This window comes from Chaetodon trifascialis, chromosome 15, assembly GCF_039877785.1.
Source record: "Chaetodon trifascialis isolate fChaTrf1 chromosome 15, fChaTrf1.hap1, whole genome shotgun sequence".
Classification (NCBI taxonomy): Eukaryota; Metazoa; Chordata; class Actinopteri; order Chaetodontiformes; family Chaetodontidae; genus Chaetodon; species Chaetodon trifascialis.
The window spans coordinates 17,730,516-17,754,110 of NC_092070.1; the positions used below are offsets into that span (position 1 = coordinate 17,730,516).

At 43.5% G+C, this 23,595-nt stretch overlaps 1 protein-coding gene across 2 annotated transcripts in view; it reads right to left on the minus strand.

Annotated features, from left to right (window-relative positions):
• Positions 1 to 23,595, minus strand: part of LOC139343816 (queuine tRNA-ribosyltransferase catalytic subunit 1) — a 41,744-nt gene that overhangs the window by 8,101 nt on the left and 10,048 nt on the right. For both annotated transcript variants that reach the window (XM_070981629.1, XM_070981631.1), the window contains exons 10-28: positions 17,565 to 17,644; positions 16,394 to 16,496; positions 16,087 to 16,149; positions 15,188 to 15,236; positions 14,736 to 14,795; positions 13,926 to 14,000; positions 13,629 to 13,712; positions 13,172 to 13,266; positions 12,364 to 12,544; positions 9,498 to 9,662; positions 8,805 to 8,941; positions 8,159 to 8,222; positions 7,010 to 7,118; positions 3,002 to 3,110; positions 2,722 to 2,778; positions 1,322 to 1,474; positions 983 to 1,236; positions 218 to 542; positions 22 to 127 (exon numbers count right to left, since the gene is read on the minus strand). In XM_070981629.1, coding sequence (XP_070837730.1) covers positions 22 to 127; positions 218 to 542; positions 983 to 1,236; positions 1,322 to 1,474; positions 2,722 to 2,778; positions 3,002 to 3,110; positions 7,010 to 7,118; positions 8,159 to 8,222; positions 8,805 to 8,941; positions 9,498 to 9,662; positions 12,364 to 12,544; positions 13,172 to 13,266; positions 13,629 to 13,712; positions 13,926 to 14,000; positions 14,736 to 14,795; positions 15,188 to 15,236; positions 16,087 to 16,149; positions 16,394 to 16,496; positions 17,565 to 17,644 — 2,269 coding nt within the window. The remainder of the gene's footprint in view (positions 1 to 21; positions 128 to 217; positions 543 to 982; positions 1,237 to 1,321; positions 1,475 to 2,721; positions 2,779 to 3,001; positions 3,111 to 7,009; positions 7,119 to 8,158; positions 8,223 to 8,804; positions 8,942 to 9,497; positions 9,663 to 12,363; positions 12,545 to 13,171; positions 13,267 to 13,628; positions 13,713 to 13,925; positions 14,001 to 14,735; positions 14,796 to 15,187; positions 15,237 to 16,086; positions 16,150 to 16,393; positions 16,497 to 17,564; positions 17,645 to 23,595) is intronic.

Consider the following 23,595-nt stretch of genomic DNA (forward strand, 5'->3'; position numbering starts at 1 on the left):
CAAGCCATTTAAATCCCTTACCTTGTCCATGCGCAGGCAGCAGAAAGGCATCTTTTCTTGAAGAAGGTGGCACAGCGTGGGCGAGCTGCCAATGTATGGTGAGTTCAGCGGATATCCCTTCACCCACCTGCAGCACAAGCCAAAAATTACCTCTGAAGAAGTTCACACTTCAGCGTACCCATGAAGGAAAATTCAAACAGCATCTTCCATTGCTTACTCGCAGTGTCGTCCCCACCAATGGGCGCTCTCATCTTTGTCACTGTCTTCCTTGCCCTCTTCCCCTCCCTCGTCCTCTGACTGGTCTCCAAGCAGGTCAAAGGTGGGGTTGTTGACACCATCCACCAGCTCCAGAACGGGAGCGATGCTGTGCCGCCTCTCCTCGGCTGAGTCTCCCATGGCAGGCAGGGCCAAAGTGTTCGCGCCACCCATCTCCGTCCTGGAGCTGCTCCTGCTTCCTCTTCCGCTGCCCAGCCCAGTGCTCCCCTGCTCCTGGCCTTCCGGGCTGCTGTCGCTGGAGTCCTGCAGGTCGATGGCCACTGTGCCTGAAACATACCCATGCAGCCACAGTGATTATCCAAGCAGAGATCAAACTGTTCAAACACTACATGTCATGTGTTTGCACAGATTCCTGATAATGCACACTGTAGTGAGAGCTTTGAAAACCTGGAAGCTGGACAGTTTCATTGCTGTCCACCAGGTGGTGCGTTTGTAAAACCACAATATCTGACATTTCAGTTCGTTTGGCAGTTGCTCTTATCAAGTGTGACTTATAATCAGATACATGACAACTGGAAAAGCTATGAATATTTTTAATCACCCAGATAGGTTTCAGATATGAGAACTGCATAATGCTGACTGCTGTGGCTGTGCTGCTGTCTAAGACAGTTTAATGACAGGTTTGCATGTTTGACCATAGAAACTGTGAACAGAAGGTCAGTGTGTAAATGTTACAAAGTCTCTGTGCCGTGCCCATCTGACTGACCCATGCTGGCGATGATACTGTGGACTGGCAGGCGGGTGAGTCCATGGTATATGGTTTGGTGCACTCCCCTGGCATTTCCTCCTGTGCCGCCCCATGATGGCTCCCTCTGGCCTCTGACGAAAGCTGAGTTCTCCTCTTTGGAGATGTTGATGTAAAAGCACGTGTCAGAGGCCCCCATGATGTGGCAGGGACCAGGGTTCAGCAAGATGTTGGTGGTGTCCAATCTGCGCACTCCGATCAGACATACTCCATACCTGCAGCCGCAGGGACGAGGTCAGCTCTGAACTGTGCAGGTTGACGCATGCTCTCATTTCTTGGCTTTTTCACATTATGACTTACTTTTTGTGAGCATGAAAGGAGGCAAAGGTGAAACTCTTGCCCTGGTATTCCCCGAAGAATTTACTTTCCTCCAGACGGATGTGATGCACCTCATTGGCAGAGCAACGCCGGTAGGTTCGGTGCCATTGGTCCGCTGAACATGCAGCGCCCTCCCTGAGACAGAGAAGAGGATTGATTGGCCATGTGGGGAAAGACTGACCTTTAAAACACATGCCTCAAAGCACCCAGCTCAGCACCAGGACTTCATCAGATGATTTTCCACTCAAGGTTGCAGAGGTAACATCTTACATCTCTGTCAGAGCTGCTGATCAATACTTCAATCAGCACACAGACGTACACAAGGACACCCAGTCTGTCTGAACAAGGTGCCAGATGTACACATTCACACAGCTAAGTGGACAACATTTTTCTCAGGGGGATATGGCTTCAACCACGAAGGCTAAAGAGGTGATAAAAGAAAGCAAGGTTGTGGGGGCAGCGTGAGTGTGGGTGGCCTGCGACAAAGACTGCATTATATAAACAAGTGTTATGGCAAATTTGCAGTTTACAGGAACTAAGTGCAAATAGCATTGTCACAGGCAATAATCCAAATGGCACCAGATATAGGAGCATACTTATGAAACACATGAACATTGAACACGTCAGACACGAGTCACAGAGTATTTGAATCATATTTCTTTGACATATAACATGTATTTTCACACACTTGCCTATCCATTATTGAAAAATTGGTCTATTATATACAAACATTAATTACATAAATCTTGTTCTTGTCTTTGATTTGACATTGACAGCAGGTTTGTTTTTTGTGTTGATACCCTATTGTAGGAAAAAAAGGACTACTTTTGGAGCACATCTACTGTCAACTCTTTAACCACAACAACAAAGAATCAGAATTAAAGCTGCACAACTTTATTTACATTCAATCATGATGATAAAAAGAAGCAATTAAGTAACTGCAATCTTGTGCACTGAACAATTTGCCCAGATAACATTCTGGTTCTGCTCACTCCTTTGACAAACTGAAAACCTCTGAACAAAAAACTAAATATAAAGTTGTGAATGAACCACCAAAGAAAACTAGGACTTATTCATGGTTAAGGTTTTGCCTCTATTGTACAGATTTGTGCATTATTCTGGGTATTTGAATTCAGATACTTCAAACCCATAAAACATACTGCCATTTTCAGCATCGCAAGTTAACTGTAATGATCATCATAAATGAATGTTCGAAGCACAATTTCTAAATGACAAGATATTTTTTATTCTTTTACTAAATCTCCACACAGACTCACAGCACAGCATGCAAAGTAAGGACGTTGACAGATGATTTGGGTGAACGCTGAGCACAAATGTGCCACTGAATTCCTGGGTGTGAATACAGATCTGATGCATCCTACCTGTTGAGGGCTTGAAAAGCTCCCACACGTTGCTTGAAGGGCTCTTGGGGTGCCGTTCTGAGAAAAAAAAAAACAAAAAAAACCTCAAAGATTGAGTGACAGTGACGAGACAAGAAGCAGCCCACTTATTCATTACATCTACTGTAGAACTCGCTGTGTAAAGCATAAATAAAACGATGTGACAATTTGCTTTGTACAGTACAATGTATTCAATATTTTAGATTTAAAAAAAAAATCAAACAGAAAGCGGGACAGGTAGAAAGGAAGCAAGTGAACTCACTGTCCTCTGGAGGAGTGGATCAAAAGAGTGATGAGTGTCGAGGTACCGGGGCACACGCAGTTTAAAGCCAGCATGGCATACTTAAACTCTTCTTCACACACCACATGATCTGCAGACACAGGAAACAAGAGCTACAAAGTGACTGAGGCGCACACATGCCTTGGCAGAGCACAAACTCTCAAGTTGTGCTCCATAAAGCGTTCAACTCTGAACCAAAGAACACTGCAGTGAATTAATGTGCTGTTGGAAAAGACTCCCCTGGCCTCGGTCAGTGTGTGTGTGTGTGTGTGTGTGTGTGTGTGTGTGTGTGTGTGTGTGTGTGTGTGTGTGTGAGTAGCAGAGAAGGTTGATGTTACATCCCATTAATCCAGGTGTAAGTGACATAAGAGGTCAGGGTTTAAATATAATTAAATCCTTTAAAGGGTATGCTCAGCTAGATCAAATAAAAATCACAAATTATCTCACTTTACCACAAGCAATATTTAGTCATGCTGTTTGCAGTTGTGCCTGCTGAGGTTTGGAGATATAACTCTCTGAATTTTAATGCTAGTGGATAAAATCTCATCAATATCTGATGTGTCATTATGTGACTAATGATTTGGTTTATAAAGTGTGAAACGCAAAAAAAAAAATCCCATCACATTTCCAATCTGTCTGCAAATACTTTTTGTTCAACCAAACAAACCAGAAGCTCAAAATATTAACATTTCTACTGATATGAAACTAGGAAAACTGTTGGTTAATTTTCTGCTAATGGACTATCAGTTAATGGACTAAATGTGCCATCGCAAATTCTAAAAACTGAAAAACAACATCTAAAAAACTAAATAGCAGCACGTCTTTCTGGAAACTAAATCCTGGTTACTCAGTATGATCCCAAATGATAACAGTTTTTCACTGGAACTACTTTCTCCTGACAAATATTCTCAATAAAAGCTGTTGTGCTCTCTGTGGCTCCGGCAAACACTTGCAATGCATTATACATTTCACCGTTAATGGCTGCTGCTTAGCACCAAAAGACACACGCACACACACCGTCAAAAATGTCTATTTTATGTAGGAAAATGTCTTGTGGCTTGATATTTGTCTAACACAAATGAGTCAAACAGACAGCAGTGTGAGAGATCCTCCACCATCCTCTTTCCCCTGCTTCAACACATTCCTTGTGTACTCCCATGGGATCAATTTTATGTCATCCCTGTGGCCCACCGCTCAGTGTTTGGGGATGATGGGAAGACCCAGCAATAAGCCAGTGATACAGTGACAGCCTTATTAATCCACAGTCCTCTCGTTTACCTGTGGCCACACATCCTCCTCTTTGAAAGGAAAAAACAATGGAGTGATTCATGTTTGTAGTAAATCAATCAATGATTCAGGCTCAGAGAGCGTCCTTTCCCCCCGCTCTGTAATTCTCGACTGCTTTATCTTCAGTGATGGGCACGTAGGCATATTAGCGCCGTCTTGTTTACCAACAATGTTGAGCTTGGTCCTTAAAGCACAATGTGCTCTGTATTAGGAAATAATAAGTGACACACGTCAGAGCCTGACACGAATTATCAGACTCAATCAGCTGCCAGTCTGAGTAGCAGGAGGCCAGCTGAGATGTAAGCGCAGTCTTTAATAAATTAGTCATGTCTGTGTGTGTGCCTGAAGCTGAGCAGGTGTGAGACATGACAATTAAAACTGTCAATGGTGGATCTTCTGCTAAAGTACCAATGTTCTTTTGGCTGAGAACAGTGCATCATAATGCAGCTCACACAGCCTCTTGCTATTCAGCCTGTGAACTTCTTTTGAAGCGGAGGCTTTTACTGAGCGATGGGCATCTAAAGCCTGCGCAGGAAAAGACGAACACGTTGATGGTGAATCTGTGGAGCAACAGTATTAACTCCTGTTACACACATATTCCTCTCGCTATCTGTCTCTGACAGTCCTAACTGCCAAAGCACAGACAGTCATCACACACCAAACTGGTGTCTTTTAATCCAATATACAATTTCCAATGTCCTTCTTAAACCTCTCTTCAGCACCATGATCCCTTCACTTCACATCGTCTTCTTTGCTTACCGTTCACCACAGCCCTCCATCCTGCTCTGTATCCTTCAGGTCCCTGGACTCAGACCAGGAGAGAAACCAATTACCAGCCTTGACACACTGAGCACACACACACAAACGCTATCTCTCTTTTCTCGTTCTGTCACAGACGATCTGGATTTTTGTACCATCTCCCATGTACCCAGACTGCGTGTTGTTTTCTCTCACAGACTGGCATTAAAGGAGTAATCCTGTGTGTGCAGATATGTGTGTGCGTGCAGATGTGGTTATTTGCACCCTTTGCAAGAGTGCAATTACAACCTGACCACAGGTCCACCGGTGGAGCTAATTAAATCAGTACGCCGTTATTGTTTGAATGCGTCAGCTGCTATCAACACCGTGCGGCTACAATGAGCCGAACTCAGGGGGGCGACCGGCTATTATTGTTCAAAGCATAAACTAGGGAGATAATCAATCGACACTCTGCACCCAATTCTGTTTTGTTATTCAAACGCCTCAGGGTTTCCTGCCCTGCTGCAGCACCATGCCGACAGATCCTTCCTAATATACGCCAGGCTGTTATTAAGCTATTCCTGTGGATCAAATTAAATCTTGCATCTCTTGCTCATTAATGCCTCCCACACTAGCACTTAGTGAGTGTTTTCCAAGTGGTGTCAAAACATGGCGTCCGTACTTTACAGTAATGCCCATGTGACTGCAGTTATTCGCTCTCTGAGTCCACCTATGGTGACTTCAGGACGTTGTAGTCATCTGATTATGCACTTTGCTTTGTTCAAACTCGTGTTTTGAGTGTTTAAAGGGGAATTTTACTTTTCACTATAGGCCAGCAGGCGATTTCTTATTCCACACTGAACGGCTGTTGCGTCAACGTGGGCATGGCTATTTCAAGGACACTAAATCACATTTTAAAATGAGCGAGGAAGATATTTGAACATGTCCAACACTATGTCAGTGTAAGATAATACATCAAAGCAATTCACACACATGTTATAGCTTCTGACTCCCAGCACAGACCCCACAGAGCTAACTGATAACACAGTTGTTATCTTGGATGAACATGAATTTTTCTTTCTACCTGACAATTCCTTCCCCACTAATAACAAAGGCCTCTGTCTGGCTGTGTTTAAAGGTGTTTAAACAGCGCTGCAGGGGCAAAGGAGGATTGCCTGCAGGAGAGCACGCCTGCCAAGTTAGCACAACAGCAAAACTCATCAAAAGGAGGGGATTTTCTTTGCGAAGGTAGCAAAGCAAAACATTAATCATTGATAGAGACAGCTGGGATGAGGGCGGCAAGCTAGAAATGAGTTTGACGTTCTCCAGAGCTGTAGGCAGAGAGATGTGTGAGAGAGAGGAAAGAGTGAGAGAGAGTTTGGTTCCTCTTCTTTCACTCACAGATGATTGACTGGCATCTTCTGTTAAGCAGGAGAAGAAGGGACGCTCTCCAAAAGGCAATGCAAAAACTCACAGAAACCCTCAAAGGGCTTACAGCCAAGCCAAGCCAATCTGTCCAGCACTTCTTCAGAGCTGGGAGGATGGAGAGCTGCTGCACAGGCACGCTGATAGTTTTCAGGCTCACAAATCAAGCAGACAAACTCAGGTAGAAAATGAGACTCGACAGCTGATGAACTGCACAGGAAATGAAGTGTAGACAGGAAAGCTCATTTTCCTGTGTTTTCCTATGCAACCCTGAAGCAGCAAATAAAAATGCTTTCCTAAAAACCCATCCACACTGCTATGTATCCTGACGGGTGACAAAACAATTCCAGTCACAAACTGAGCAAATCACCTGCCACATTTGGCCTGGGAAATGCATTCTTTTCAGGTCTGCCTTCCCATTATTTCCTGCATCCTGATGTGATCAAGCAACAGTAGCTACATCCAAACAAAACAGAGACACACCTTTAGCTGACACCTCAACTCACAGCCAGTGTATTTGATTTCGCACTCCCTGCCCACCTGCAAATTTGACGTGGAACTTGTTCTCTGGCTTGAGAATCTGGACGTAGAGGGGGCAATTTGGAGCGAAGTCTTTCACTGCCCAGGCTCGGAGGATGGTCTGATGATCCTGAGGAAATTGGAGACGGAGGGGAGTGAGATGGATGGAGTGAAAACAAGATAGAGAGAGAGGGAAAATGCGGCAGAGAGAGAAATTGCAGTAGAAGCCCATCATTAGCTGCATCAGATCGTAGCTCCTCTCTAATAATCCTCTTAAACCTCTGACTGCACAGAGCAATTGAAGGGCCGTTGCAACATTTCAGAGTAATGCAATTCTGACATTCTTCTACAGAAAAGTATTCGAGACTGCATAGAACACGTGAAGGCTGAACTGAGTAAAACTGGCTCTGAGACAGCTAATGAAAATTTAGTCAAAGGAAAAACAAGACTTGAGAGCCATGCTCTGTGAGGCCACTGCTAACACAATGATGTTGACCATATTTACCATTTTAATTTAGTGTGTTTACATGCCAACATTTGCTAAGCACAGCTGAATGTTAGTAATTTGGCATAAACTGCAAGTTGATGATGGTACTAGAGGAAAAATTAAGGGATCACCAATGTGATTGCAGTGTATCCTGAAAGGGGGATGAATGCCTGTACCAAATTCCATTCAATAGCTGTCGAAACACAATGCGGTGGCGCTGGATGAAACAGAGGATCAACAAAAGACAGAGGATTCCTCCTCTGTGGACAGTGAATGTCTGTGTTAAACTTCATGGTGGTCCATCGTATAGCTGTTGAGACATTGAAGTCTGGATTAAAGTGGTGGACTGACTAACATCGCCATCTGTAGAAGCATGCCGTGTTAGCATGGCTAACAAACAGCTTTAAGTTTAGTGACAAAATTACAGGTAAACTGTGACAGCATGACAAATAAAGGATGGTCTGTGCTGCCGAATTATTCTGATTATTGATGACATGCACTGCTCTATAACGTCACACCGATACGGTTCATTGATTTCTTTTGTTGTACGCATGTGCGCTTCTTTGTGTGTGCCTGTGTTGGTTTTATAAAAATTACATTTATAGACATATTATCAGGCAATTAAGTCTTATATATGGATGCTCAGCAGTCATGGCGACACAGGGGCGCAGTGGGGAACATACGGCAGCAATGCGGTCCACTTCAAACCGGTTACTGAGGATGAAGCAGGCCTCAGCATCGTCCATCCTGAGAGAGAGAGAGAGAGAGAGAGAGAGAGAGAGAGAGAGAGAGAGAGAGACGAAGCATTGAGGAGAGGAGACACAGGAAAGAGGGTGTTGTCATGTTATTGAGGGAGAGGACAAAAGAGAAAAAGCAGGACAATAGAACAACAAACAAACCAATGTGTCTTTCAAGCCCACGCCGTTTATGGATGAGATAGTAGGAGGCGAGGAGACAGGGAGATTAAACATACAGGCTTTTGGTCCTTTTCTTTCCCTGTGACAAAGCCAGCCTAAGGTGCCGTGGCTGTAATATCAGAAGCCAAGGGTAAACAATAAGCAATATGAGTCAAGCCGTAATTACAGCAGATACTTCAAGGCTGTAGGTGATTTAGGTATTAATTATGAGCTCCAGCTTATGCATGTGTTTCATTTCATTGTGTCTCAGCTCTGTTCCGGATTTATTCAGGCCTTGATTTTTGCAGAATTATTTTCTGATGGATTTGTAGACGGGTGATAGATGTACTGTACATATGTAACGAAATACATCCATGAAATCAGATAGTTGTCGACTCCTGTTTTGCTGACGTTTCTGGTCACAGTGACTCACTTGGCTCTCATTAGGTCTTGGTCTTTGAGGGCAGAGCCCTGCAGGTAGATGACTCGCTGGGCCCACAGAGGGACATGAAGGACTCTCCTAACCTGGACATCCATCTCTGCTGGGCAAAGGATCACCACATAGTAGTCCTATACACACAAACAGACACAAAGAATTTGTATCGTGGCTGAAGAGGGGTCATGCCGATCATGTGTTTGTCAGCAGAGGAGCATATATGAAATATTTCACTGATTACATTCAATCCATAATCCTAACTATGAGCTTGGCACACCGTGTGGACTTGATTTCAGGCGAGAAAATCTCTAACATGAAACTCTGTCTTGTAAACAAGCTTTCTGAGTCCGTGTCACACTCTCTTACAAGAACAGGACCACGTGACAGAGCAGTTAGAGCTCAAATTAACAAATTTAATTTAACATCGGCAACATAATATTTAAGTCAAAGGGTCCTAAATGTTTGGTGTATCATCGAAGAGGATGCACCACTCATCTAGGATATACTGTAAAAATATGGATGCAAACACACAGGAATAAGACAGCAGCTTGATCTGTGCTATTGCTGAATTAATCCATATCTTTAAGCTCAGCTGCTCGGGCTCCTCAAGAGGGTTACAGAGAACACACGAACAGAGCAAGTCCCCCTCCCCAGCACTCTGTTGTCCTACTTAAAACCATTTGGAGAGACCTGTAGTCGGGGGTGAGCAAAGAACTCATTGAGGAAGTCCATGAGGAGGTCAATCTTGAGACAGCTGACACACAGCACCACGTGTTTCTCCGTCTGCGCCCTGTAGCGACTGTAGTTCCCCCCGGACTTCTGCCGCTCCATCCACAGAAAAGCCAGCTGCTCAAACTGCATTCAGGACAACACAGATCACACTCAACAGATGGAAAGTGGATTTAGTTAGCTGGAGCAGAGGGAGGTGCCAGGTGGTATATGAAAACAATGCCTTGTACTGTATAGTGTTTCTGTTTGATTATGGAGAGTGTTTGGGGGAATTAAGAAAAGCGGAGAGTTGTTACGGGGTGATGGTTGAATGGAACATGATAGCAGAGATTAATAGGGGAGGTAGGTTACGGAAATAACAGTAGGCCTGAGCTAAACTGCTCTTTTTTTATATGCTAGGCAGGGCAGGGTGGACACATTGGCTTATTCATAGCACAGATTACTGCTGCAAAAAGATGCTGATTGCTGATGTTTACGATAAACAATGTCCTCCTGCAACGGAGAGAGCTCAGAAAACGTTTCAGTGCTTTTATTTGAGTTTTACAGTGTTCCACTTTTTTGGATTGGACCTTTGGACAGAGCCAGGCCACCAATTTCCCTCCGTCTAGTCTTTGTCGACTATCTGCCAGAAAGTGAAAGGACATATTTTGTGTGACAGATTAAACTACAGAATGGTTTTGTTGCAGGGGGTATTTTTCAAATCATATTTTGAAGCAGACTTATGTGGCATTGATTTATGAAGTTCTGGACAAAATAGCAATAAAAAGAAAAATAATCAGCTGTAGCTATAGTTACAACTTCAGTTAGTGTCAGAGGCTACTTACCATTCACTCTGTGCAAGCCCTCCATACACCTGTCAATGTCATTAACGCTCAGTGTAAAATATATATATGTTTTCTTTATTCTCTTTTATTCTCACCCTGTGTACGAAGGAAAACAGTTCTAATGAATGGCTGAAAATGTTTCTCAACATAAACCTCAACCACGTTGCCAAATTCACTTGTGTTGCTGCTTTTCTCTGTAATCATCTTTCCCCAGATAAATTTAATCAGTTTCGAGTGGAGATAATATCAGCTCGTTAATGTTGGAAAACATCATCAGGCCACACACATCCATGCGACAATCGTGTTTTCCTCAGCCATCATTTGTGTACAGCCAGTTCTCGATGGCACCGATTGTGGTAGATTTGTGATGTAACGAGAAAGCCTCTATTTTAATATTGTGATTTGTTTCAAGCCTCCAAACGGGTGAAACTGAATTGCAGACAAGAGAAATTACCTAAATTGTTGTCTTTTTTAAATTTATTTTCAAATCAATATGCTTTTATGGCTGAAAATTACACAAAATGACTTGTCAGGAGGTACATGTCCTGTGGTGTGTTGTGGACAGGTACAGGAAAACCAATAGAAGCAGCAATAAGACAAAGGCAGGAGCTGAATCCTGATGCTCTCTGTGGCCCCTTGTGGAGCCTGGCCATGGCAGGGCTCAGAGTCAGACAGACAGACACACTCACTCACTCATACACACACACAGGGTGGGGGTTGGGGCAAAGGGAGGCCAGTTTCTAAATGTCAAGGGGTATTTATGGATGAAAGATGGGGAGAGTGAGCGCGCAGGATGACATGGCACCCACGTTGGCGATGCACAGATCACCATTTCTTCATGAATCGGCTCGTGTAAGATCAGCGAAAGCATCTTCGTGCTCGTGTCTTTTGTTTTCGTGGAGGTATTTGCTACCACCCAGCCACAGCTGATGGAAAAAACAAAACAGTGGGAGCCAGTTGATCAGACGTGTGTAGGATGCAGCCCTACACCTACTGCTTATGTGATGCGATTAAAAAACAGAAAAGCTCCCAAAGATGAGCGGCAGCATCACAAAAAGAAATCCAGTTTACAACAAAAAAAAAGAATGTCAATAAACCGAGTCATTTGTGAATTGTCAAGCAGTATTGTGTGAGGCGCTCCTCTTACTGCACCTTCAGCACACACACAGAGGAAATTCCTCCTATTGGCACTTATCTTTTGGGAGACACATAAGAACGCAAGCTACCTCAGGAATAAAAGGTTTCCACGAAAATGAGGAACGACCATGAGGGTCCAATGCAACTGATGCTTTGTCAGGGTGTTTTTATTAGTCCTTGTGCAAACAGTGTGTGCGTGTGTGTGTGTGTGCGTGTGTGCGTGTGTGTGTGTGTAAATGGTTATTGAAGTTCCCTCTGTAGAGCGGTTAAATGACAGGACAGGGATTTGGGGAATTGAGTGAGTAAAGGAGACACTCTCGATGTTCTCTGAATAAAAATAGTGTTGTAAATGTACGTAGGATGCAATGAGTCATTCATCGCATTATTGTGCAGGAGGGGGGATACGAGAATTATTAATCTTGGGAGATACAACTTAACTGTAAATGAGCTTAACAAAGAAAACCAAATTGCTTTTGCAGATTGCAAAGCTATCCCATGAATTAATTTTGGGAATGATTTTAAGATTCTTCTCATCACTTTAAAAGCACGTCTGTGCTACGTATATCTGAGGTTTTTCTACCTCTATATAAACTGGAAGACAGTCTGGCAGAGCCCAGTTGGCGGCTCCAAAAGCTAAATTGAAAATAAAATATGACACAGTAGAGATGGGTTTTTGCCTTCAGAGCTCCCTGACTCCATCAAATCAATGAAGGTTTTTGGATCACTTCTTAAAACTCACGCTTAAAGCTTTCTGTTACATAGTGGTATTTTGGTTGCTTGTTACATTCAGACTTTATTACTAATTACATTTCTTGCTTAATCTAGCTTCTGTGAGTGCATTAGAGCTTATCGCTGTTGTTTCTCACCTGGATGGGAAGCACAATGAGCGCCACAAAGATCATGATGACCACCAGCAGCTGCGAGGGCCAGATTTGGGGGGTGACATCTCCAAAGCCCACCGTGGAGAAGGTGACCACGCAGAAGTAGAGCGAGTCGAACAGGGTCAGGTTGTTGCCCGCTCGTTCGAGGTGCTGGATACCGCAGATACTGATGGAGGTCGGAATGGAGGGAAAGATGGAGAAAGTAAGTGAGCATCCCTCAGAGACTTCATATGCTGAGTGAAGGTGCCTAATTAGGTGCCTATGGAGGCCACTTTATGCAGAGAGCTGTCTTTCACTCCTCTGCATATATATATATATATATAGATATAGTGTAAATAGGTGCATGTTGCACCTATTGTTGTGTTCAACAGGTAAATGCAAACCCTGAAATGGTCAGAGTTAATTCATGCTGTGTGTAGGATCTTCTGGGTTAGCCCAGGCTTTCACAGCAGATATGTAGGGAGCTGACACATCCTCCACCGCTCTGAGGCAATCGCCAGTTGTCATTTCAGAGCACCATCTCCCTCTCACAGTTAACAATTACCTTCTGCTGTCTGTCTTTCCTCTCTCCTCCTCTCTTAGATCTGGGAGCTGCACTTTTTACTCTCCCATCTCATTTCTTTCTGCATATATCACACTATTGCGTTATGTCTCTCGTCCATCTCAGCCTCTTTCTGCTCCTTTCCTAACCCTGTCCATGACTGTGACACCTTTCACTTCCTCTCCAACCTCCATTCAATACCTCTGTTTTTAATCTGTTTTTTCCCTCAGTGTCAGCAGCGAGGGTACCCACCAAGTAAACATGAGACAGACCAGCGTGCTGATGAGAATCACCACCTGGTTAAACATGGCTGAATGCGTCCGCTGGATCGCCCTATGGAGATCATTCTGCAGATAGATGGACACAGGTATGACATTTTATATGGAAACAACCCTGTGCTGTATTGCTAAAGTGTAACATGTAGAGTAGGAAAAAGACAATTTAAAAAATGAATGAAATATAGAAATGCACTAAAAAGGAGATGAAAATGGCAAAGTGCAAGAATATATGGAGCAGAGAGGGAGACAGTTTATTAAAAATGTGAAGCAAGCTTTGTTAGCTGGATGTCAAAGGACGGATGAAGGCAGGGAATGTGAAATGCTTCAATAGCAAGCCCAGGGTGGAAGTTAAAGTGCATGCCAGCAAGATAACAGAGATGTTGAGATGAAAGTAATGGAAAAAGTAGATGGTGAGATAGTCCTTCACTCACTATCATGTTCTCCAAAGCGTGTTTAGCCAGCCAGCAATTGAGAAATACAGGGATGAAGAGGTTTCTGAAGGAGGGCAAAATCACCTGTCAAGAAGAGAAAGCTTTGGTCAGCTTGACAGTCTGTCACGGTACTTTTCGTGACATGTTCTCGCACGGAAAGGTTGTTGCGTGGGCATGAGCATGTTGTAATATCCTTTCTGTACTACTGTGTTAAACATGTGACGTGTTCAAGAGGATGGATGGGACTGTGGTGATTGAGTGCTGTGAGGGCTCAGTAATGCATATCCTTCCACTCACAGTGATCATGAAGGGAACAGCGCTGATCATCTCCAGAATGAAGGGGACACGTAATACTTGTTCCCAAACGTTACCCTGGAAACAAAAACCACACACAGGGGTCAGGAATCTCCATTGTCACTGTGCCCTTAAGGGATTACCACATAACAGGCCTGATTGCAGAAAGTGGAAGGCGACAAATCGACTGGCTTGTGCACCATAGAATAGATCTGGATGCGTAAGGGTTATAAAACTCCCTTGTTCCCTCTGAGAGATAAAGCAGCATCACTTGCCATTCAATTAAGATGTCAGCCATGGCTGTTTTTATGTCTCTTGCCACCTACATATGGCTGACCTGAATCTGACTAGTGTAGGTGGACAGGCACAGGGTATGTCCACAGGAATCAGTCAGCTCTAAATGCTAAGGCCTCTAACATCCAGAGTAATCTGCAGAGGGAGCCCTTTATGGGCTTATAGTGTCAAGTACATCAAAGGCAGAGCAACCCGTTGATGGTTTAGCCCCCCACGACAGCAACACAGGGGCCTCCCCTAAAGTCTTTGTGATGCGTCAATAACTGGACGGTGCCGAGGAAGCTTCAAGGCCCGCTGAGGTGCTTTCCAAATGCAAGAGCAAAGGAGCGGCATCAGGGAAGAAAGGGAAACTTCAGTTTAGTAAGGTGAATACACAGCGGAGTGCAAAGTGGACAAACACTACCCTCAAGCATATTGCATGAATGCACGCCCACACACGCACGGCGCACATGTAAACATCATTGCCACGGACATCACAAAAGGCTTCTGATTGGTCATTGGGGGCCACGAGCAACTCACCTTGTAGCTGAGATACACAAGCAACATACTTTCTGAAAAGCTGATGAAAGCCACAAGGACCTGCAAAGAGAGAGAGAGAGTTATAGAGGAATTGAGAGATGCAGACACAGAGAGGAGTGAAGATAGTCAGAGAGAGACCATGGCAGAGAGAAATTAGGAATCGCAGAGATGGAGGAGAAGAGCGTGGGTGGAATCAGTAGGCGTGCTGATGATTGAGCTTCAGAGGCAACAGGTTTAAGTGAAGCAAGAGACGGTCTGGTGTCTGATTGCGTATATATATGTTTAATCATGCTGCAAGTGTAAATACTCGTGTCAGGTAAAATGTTGCGATTTCTTGTATCTAAGCCCTGAAATCATGTGCTGTGAGCAGAATGCTGATAAACCTGATGTGCAGATATGTGTGTAAACAGACTGAGGCCTTGTTTACACAGGAGTGTACCAATCTATCTGACCTGCAGTGCCCACAGCGGTAGAGGTCTATCCACCCAGATGATCAGTTTCCTACAGTGTGGAGGAAAAGGAAAGAATAGAGGAGAGCGATGTGTCAAAAAGGGATGAGAATTACAGAGAGACCACTAAATATAGGCAAAATCTCCAAATCTTATCTGCTGAACACAATGATGATCAACAGGGACCACGAGCACAGCTCATGTCAAAACTGAGTTATTCTCTTTACAATTAAACAACAGTGCAGTGCACAGGTGCCAGTGTGCTCATACTGTAGGAGAAAAGTAATATTCACACAGTCAAATGGAAATTTACAGCATTATTGTGAGAGAAAGGCTCGTCTTATTATTTCTTTTTTTTTTTTTTTTTTTTCGCCAAAGACACCCTGGGGCTTATCATGGCTGCTTGCCTGCCTGCGCTCTGATTTGCTTCTACGAGTCTGCTGCCTGGAGCAGGAGGCGGCCCATCCCTTTCCTGAGCTCACTCTGTCAGGCTCCTTATTCATGTGGAGCCAGAGCTTAGCCAGTGTCACCAGCCACCAATTAGATCAATCGGTCCCTGAGCAGGAGACATGGCTTAGCCTCAGGTCCATGTACACTCTCTCTCTGCTATTGTAGATTACATGCTTTATCTCCACTAGATCGCCATTGATTAGGCTACACAGGCACTACATACATATTATGTTGACAGGTAATCCATTCAGTAGGATTGTGACAAATGAATGTGGATGTGTAATGCTCAATATCAGCATTGTGAATTGCATCAGTTACGTGAAGTTGCATTGATTGCGTTATACAACATTTCCGACCAGCGGGCCGGTGTTGGGGATGCCAGTCCTCCAGGGTGTGTGGTTTCATGGCCCTTGCCTGCAGGCCAAAGCCATCACTCCTCATTAGACACTTACCAATCAAACTCACTCAAAGGGCGGGACGATGTGTTTTGTTTGGTGCAGTTGACTCCGCTCACGCTACAGGGCAATGAAAAAAAACTAAATCAGCAATCAAAGTAACCTCTTGTCAAGCTTCTGTTACCAAAACTGACCTCAGCTCAGTCCAAATTACTTCCCTGAATGCATCTCCATCCCCTCTCTTCCCCCACCATCCATACTCTATACACACTCTTATCTATTGATCTGATGCACTTGCTCCTGCTATCAGGCCCCCGCACTCTGTTTCACGTCATTAGGCACCTGTTATCCCTATTTCTCTCACCAGTCCTGTCGTCCCTCTTGCGGGTTGTCCAGTAGAACTCTGACAATGTAGAGGAGGCAGCTTAGCACTTTCAGAGCAAAGTTAAACATTCGCACTCGCAGGCCTGCAATGCAAAAAGAGGGCAATCAAGTGAAGAATAAACATCAGGAGCTGAATTTCTAAAGACACATGTTATTTAACTTTCAATGTGATTAAAATGCTTTTAATATTCCTTATGCATGTTTTAAAATAAAAATAAATCAATCAAGCTCTGTTGGATTCTCTGAAGTAGTGTAATGCTCTATGCACCTAACACAAAGGTTTTAGAAAACACATAAAAACAAACCACCAAAAAAAATAGCTAATAGCATCCTATTAGCCATTTAGCACCACTACCAAAAAGTTCAACAGTCCCTGAAATTGTTCTCCAAAACATGATTCATCACATCTTTTCATTAAAGCATGTGCAGCAGTGGTTGGCTGACAACAACTGGCTTGTCCAGGTTCACTAATAAATATATAACAATACCACACAAAATGAATATTCTACACATGTTTCCTTATAGGTCTTTCTGGAGTTATAACAGAGAAAACGTGGAGGATTAGCACGTTGCCAGCTAATTTGAGACGATAAAACATCTTTCTGTGGATTATTATAACGAGTGTGATTCATCAGTGGATTACTATCAGACTTCAGTGGTGACGTGACTGTTATAATCATTTGCTTGTTTGTTGTTGGAGTTGATTGTACCTTCTGTTTTTAAAATATATAGCATGAGCAGAAACTTTTATACTACATATACATATAATGTATGCATATAATATGTATAATATAATACATATAAAAATAGACCAGTATCTACCTCAAGTTAAGGTTTTATGAATATATATATAAAACAACTTTATGCATGCAGGGGAAAATAAATATAAAAGGTATGAAATTTCTATAAATGAATCCACAGATCATCAAAATTACTACACAACATATAAGGCAGTCACAAAGAGTGGACAAACTGAACAGCTGGTGATGAAATGCAAAGCAAGAAAGGCACCACACCACACACTAAAAAGAAACACATCTCTTCACTCGAAAAACAAGAACAACTCAAGTGGTAAGAGAAACAGGCAGCAGAAAAATTCACCTAAATAATTACAGACTTAGAAAGGATGATCCCAAACAAAGGCAACTCACTGGATCTTTGGTTTTTGATGAAGAACAGCTTGAGGCGCTCCTTGAAAGTGTTCTCATTCACATAGAACTCTACCTGCACCCTAAGAGAGGGATGGAGAGGTGGGCAGAGACAGAGAGAGATATAGACATGAGGAGGGTGCAAGAAAAAAAGAGGAAGAGTACGCAGGAGATGCAGCAGGTGATTGAAGAGAAGAAATACTTCTTTTGTCGGGTCAAGTCAAGAGACAGAAGAGAGGAAACAAGTGGCGGGCTGGGAGATAAAAGGGAAAAGAATGAAGGTGGACGAATTGAGCAAACTGGAGATAAAAAGGGTGATAATGATTATTTGAACACTGAAAAGTATGGAAATAAGACACTGTGTCTGGCAGCATTAAGGACTAATGGGTTTTGGAGGAAATGGTGTTCCTGCTTGTCCGCCTGCCCATAGGCCCAGACAGCTGCAGTCCGTCTCGTTATCTCCACTGATTAAATATAAAGCAACAAATTACTTCCCTCTGATGTTTCTGCTGAACATGGGAGGCCATAATTACTGCTCTTTCTCCCTTTCCATTCTGGCACCCTCCTGTTAGAGGGACACAAGCCAAACACACACCTACTGTACACACACAGGCCTAAAATACACACCTGCAAGAGGATCATTAGGATCATTAGACCATTCACATCTGACATGGACGCTCATGGGGGGATATGGTGAAAATGACAAAGAGACATTCTTCAGACAGCTCTTACACGTGGACAGACGCATAACCAGCGGGACTGAAGGTGACTGTATTTCCTGTCTGGCCACCTCAGGTGAGAATCCTTTCATCCTATGGAGGGAAGAGTGGATGACTCAGGTCGAGAATGAAAAATGCCAGGCTCGGCTCGCTGGTGGTCTCCTCATAACACACAGACAGATGAAAGGGAAGCAGAACAACTGCAATCTATTCTCCTGTCTGCGGGAAGAGGAAGAGATGCTGGGGTTGGGGGGCAGGGGCGGGTTGGGGTCTTCCCAGGGTTCCAAAGTGACGCTATAGCAGCACTCCAAATGTTCAGACACACACAGACCAGAACCAACGGCACACTTTCCCATCAACATTTGGGGGTGGGGGTAACTTTCCTCTTTGTTGCTATGGCAACAAGGGATTCGTTGTCTTTTCCCTCCCTCTCACATGAGCAGATGTGAGCAAACACGTACTTGTGAAGTGTGTTCAGCCATCGGAGCCGATAGCCCGCTGCAACTTGTTGACGGCTCCCTTTGCCCTGAGCAGCCTGCTAACAATAAGGCTTCTGCACACATGATGGCAAACAGAGGAACACGCAGATACGCGAAACTCCAGAGGCTCGCAAAAGCCCAGGGGTGTGTAATTGCACCTTTTGATTAGAAAAGGACTTTGTACGAATTGCTGGAGAGATGGGACGCCCTGCAGTATTTGCAGTCATAGACAGTGGGGAAAGTAAGGAAACATTTTGTGTGTATATGTCTGCGGGTGTGTGCGTCTGTGCGTGTGAGTTGTACAGAGCTAATTGACCATATGACTGCACGAGTTCTGTCATGCACAGAGCAATCAAACAGTCAATACCACGGTGGAAGCACAGAGAATCATTATCATCTGTTCCTTAGGTAAATATTAATACTCATCCACATAAAAAAGCAGAGTTGGAAAATTAACAAAATGCATGCAACGGAAGCATGCATGCTAAATTAATGTAACTGCTAATCACAACAATTTTCTTTCTGGGTCCTAATCAAAATTTGAGTAATTGCATTTGAATGATGTTCAAGACTAAGAACCATAGAAAGACAATCGGACCTCCATGCTGGATGATATTTTTGCATCCTTTCAACAAAGGTCTGGAAAAGTTGTGGGCAGCTAAAACACGAAGGCAGACAGAAGTGATGAGGATATTGTTTTCCCTTTCGATGAGAAAACATGCGGTTGGAAATTCAATAACAACTTAAATGTTGATCATGTACATTTCCCACAGCTAAGTGCTACTGGTTCTAATGAGATCATTGCTCATGTCTTCTAAAGAGCTCCACCGTGGCAAGTTTCGGGTTATCATCCTCATAACAAACCAAAATGGTAAAAGCTTTAATGCTTGCTTTCGCTCAAGCTAATGTTCTCTTTTACAACCGAATCCATTAGTTCACTGCACATCCGTGTGTGACCACCACAGTGTTGTTCTATGCTTTGTGAAATCTCCAATATCTTATTGAGTGTTTGTTATTGTCTTACGTACGCTGACAAGCGTTCCTAAATCCAGCTACCCATGCATCTCTTCATTCATCAAAGTCCTAAAAGCCTCTTTAACCTCTGTGAGAAGGAGCTGTGAGGAGAGGAGGATAATTTCAGAGGTCATTTTGCCCTTGATGTGTTTCTCTAAGCGAGAGCTTTTCCACTTCAGTGTACAACAGAGGGCGGAAGATAAAGTGGAAATATAGCCCAATAAAGAGTTGAGGTGTGAGACAGATTGAAAGTCGGGATCTTTAATCTAAAGGGAAGATGGGGGAGAAAAACACATTAAAAACTCATAAAGGGCATTATTTCAAAACAAAAGACCCACAAGCACAAAACAATTGCTCCTCTGGGCAATAGTCACACACGGCCCCCAAAGGCGACCTCCAAAAAAGCACAGGGAATATAAATGATAGGGTATTTGTTGCTTGGAACATTTGGGAATAAATAAAAAAAAAAACACGTTGCTGGGTTAAGAAACCGCCATTTTAGTATACTGTATAAGTTCACCATGAGATAATAACCCCAAAGACGTCCCCCTGTCTTCCTGTCTACTCTGCTCCTCATTAAAAATACAGGTTGATCAAGCTAATTACGTCGACTCAAACATCTAAGATCATCCCATGGGCTTTAATAAGCGAAAACAGCAGCTTTAACAGCTGGAACCAAGAGAACATGAAGAAAGGGGGCATGGCAAAGCATTTCAAACCTGAGTCTGGGGAGACAATTTGCATTTGTGCATTTGCATGTACACTCTGAGAGCTGAAGTGTGAAAAAGAGAAAGAGAGGGAGACAGAGAGCAGACGAATATACAGACAGATAAATAGACACAGACAGACGGACAGAAAGACAGAGGGGGACATGCGGAGGAGGATCTTTGAGAGAGTGCTGAACCTTGTTTTCCTGCTGCTTCCACCCATGCCTATGCTCCATAATGACACAGCACTGGCCATCTAATGACACAGCTGAGGAGACTAAAGAAACCCAAATATATGTGTGCACAGCAGCACAGTATTGGCTCATCACAACCTCCACACACACAACTCAGGAATAGTATTCATACCAGTGAAAGAGAGAAAAAGGCAGAAATAAGGTAACTGAGTGAAAAATGATGCCCAGTGAACCTCACGCTAAGATCAATGACATCAAAGATTACTCAGTTTAATTACTGGAAAGAGAGCAAAAAGGGAAATTCATATTTGGAGCAAAGGTTTGGAAAAAATAAATCCATAATAGATATTAAAACATGCTGTGAGGACAGAGAAGGGCTGGATCTGAATGCACACAGTTAAAAGAGAAAGATCCAACATGAATATGAATACAAATTCAGGTACAGGCTATTTTTTAAGAAGCTGTTTCTATGACATTTTTATGGGGACATGTTGATTGTCATTAAGTCTGTTTTCAACATGCTGTACTGCTTGAGATGAATGGGTGAATAGGGGATCCTTGTGTGACACACAATAATAATATATACAGGCTACAAATGAAGGCAGGAGAAACTCAAAGGGATGACAAGAGGGAAATAAATTGCACATCACCACGGGGCAGCACTAACAGCTTAACAGAGGCAAGGTGTTCTCTACTTCATCCGGCCAATGGTTGACAGGACAGCTTGTCCCTGACCCAGAAACACAACCATCACGCACATGAGAAATGAAAAACGAGAAGATCTGCGTCAAGGAAAGATCCGTTATCTTGTGGTAAAAGGCACATTTTTCTTTTAACACTGACAATGTACCAGTTCATGCTGACTGGAGACGCAGACGAAAAGAATGTCAAAATAAAAAAAAACCAAAACACTCTGCTGCAACGAAATTGATTTTAACACTTTAATGGAACAAGCAAGTACTTTCATAATAACTTAATGATGGCTGAGACCTTTAAAGAGCCCCTTTCTCTCCTGGTCTTTTTAATGTGTGTGACAAAAATTCAACCAGTCTGTCGTGACCGATTTATCTACTATTTTGTCTACTGTGCCTACATACATTTGTATGTCTATCCTCCAACAATCGCTCTCTCTCCCACATGAGCCTGGGAAAAAAACAGCAGCAGTCATTTACAAGAAATGTGTGATGTATCCCACAGTATGCTGACAGTAAGTAAGTGTTAACTGTAGCAGTTGCTCAGAGTCATTTCCTGAACAACGCCTGGCTTCTCATGGATTCAAACTTTCCATACATCATCAGTGGAAATGCTCAGCCACCCCCCCCCCCACCCCCACCCCCCGCTCCCTGACGTATACCAGCCTTGCCTCATTCTTTCCTCAAATAATAATTCACTATTTATTGCTTAGAGGGGGATGCGCTGACACATTCACGTGGTCTCTTTTGTTTACCTGCAGAACACAGCAATGTCTTAAATTCCCCTTAACTGTTGAATTCATGGAAAAACATACCTTTCATCCCTTTATCATGAAACAAAATATGGCTTAAACTGATGCACAACACTATTAAAAGCCATCCAATGACATTCTATCTCCCTGTCTCTTAGGATTACATTAGCCTCAGATGTGCACAGACATTTAACATTTGATCAAATCAACGTGAGATATCAATCTGTTCCCACGTCATCTTCAAATCACTGCTTTGAGGACGACACAAAAGGAGTGAAATGTGAGAATAAACATCTCTACTGCCTGTCCCTGGTGTCTCTGGGGCTGCTAGAAAGTCCTGCGGTGTATTAAGCTAACACATTTTGGGAATTGGGGAGCTTCGATCAGCGGACAACTGTGTTTGTGATCCCCCGCAACAGTGTGGCACAGCAGCTCCCTGCCCCCACTCTGATGCCACGGGGTCTTCCAGCAACAGAACACAGAAGTGCTCAGACACATGCTAGTCAGCCCCATGGCTGTGTTAGTATCCACAGCAGGAAGGCTCTTAAGCGTTGACAGCGCTTTTCTAACTGAAAGGCTGGTTAGGGAATTCAATACCAAGCTTATTAACGTCCAGTGGTTGCAAAAAAGCTCCAAAAATAAAAGAACCATCAGACCAAATGACCACCAGGGACACACCCTGCACTGACTCTGTTCTCTCTTTATCCTTGGGCGTTTACTCGTTGGTAATATCAATGAGAAAGCTTTACCATATATTTAGCATGTGTCTTGTAATATGAATATTTTTATGACCTACTTCTTGCAATAGGATACAGGGTTTGCTGGAGTGCAAAGAACGAATAATTAAACGCAATAAACTGTGACTAAACTAAACTAAACTTCTCGCGTTGCCTTCAGGTAATATCTTCTCACACAACCTTTTCACAAAGAGAGCGCCGGCTCATGCTCACCGGGGATCATATGCACAATATTCTTTGTAGCAGGATCATGCTCAGACTGCATATGAGTCCTCCTTCCTTCCGCCGTGCTCTCGTGTTTGTTCTCAGATGGACCTTTCCTCCTGCTCAGGCCTACTGGCAACCTTTCCTCTTTGCCAACATTAATTAGGATGTTGTTTTTATAAGCTTTTTCTAATTAATAGAAAGGGATCTCCGTCAGGCCAAATGCTTTGGTTTCATTAGCCTACCCCACTCTAAGCCCTCAGCTTCCCATCGACCATGCAGAGCCCTCCAATTAATTTCCATTAGCTACTGGGTGTTTTTAAGCTAGCTTCACTCCAGCTGTTTACTGGCAGAACCACGTGGCTGTGAGGACACGCACATGAGTCATGAAAGAAGTTATGAGGTCTGCATGCTCCCCCATCACCCCTTCTCTTTCGTCCAGCCTCAAATCTGATAAAATCACCTTCTCACGGGGTGATTCTCCTCATCATACCAGCCATTTGTATTGCTAATAACTTCCCTTTATGCCAGCTCTG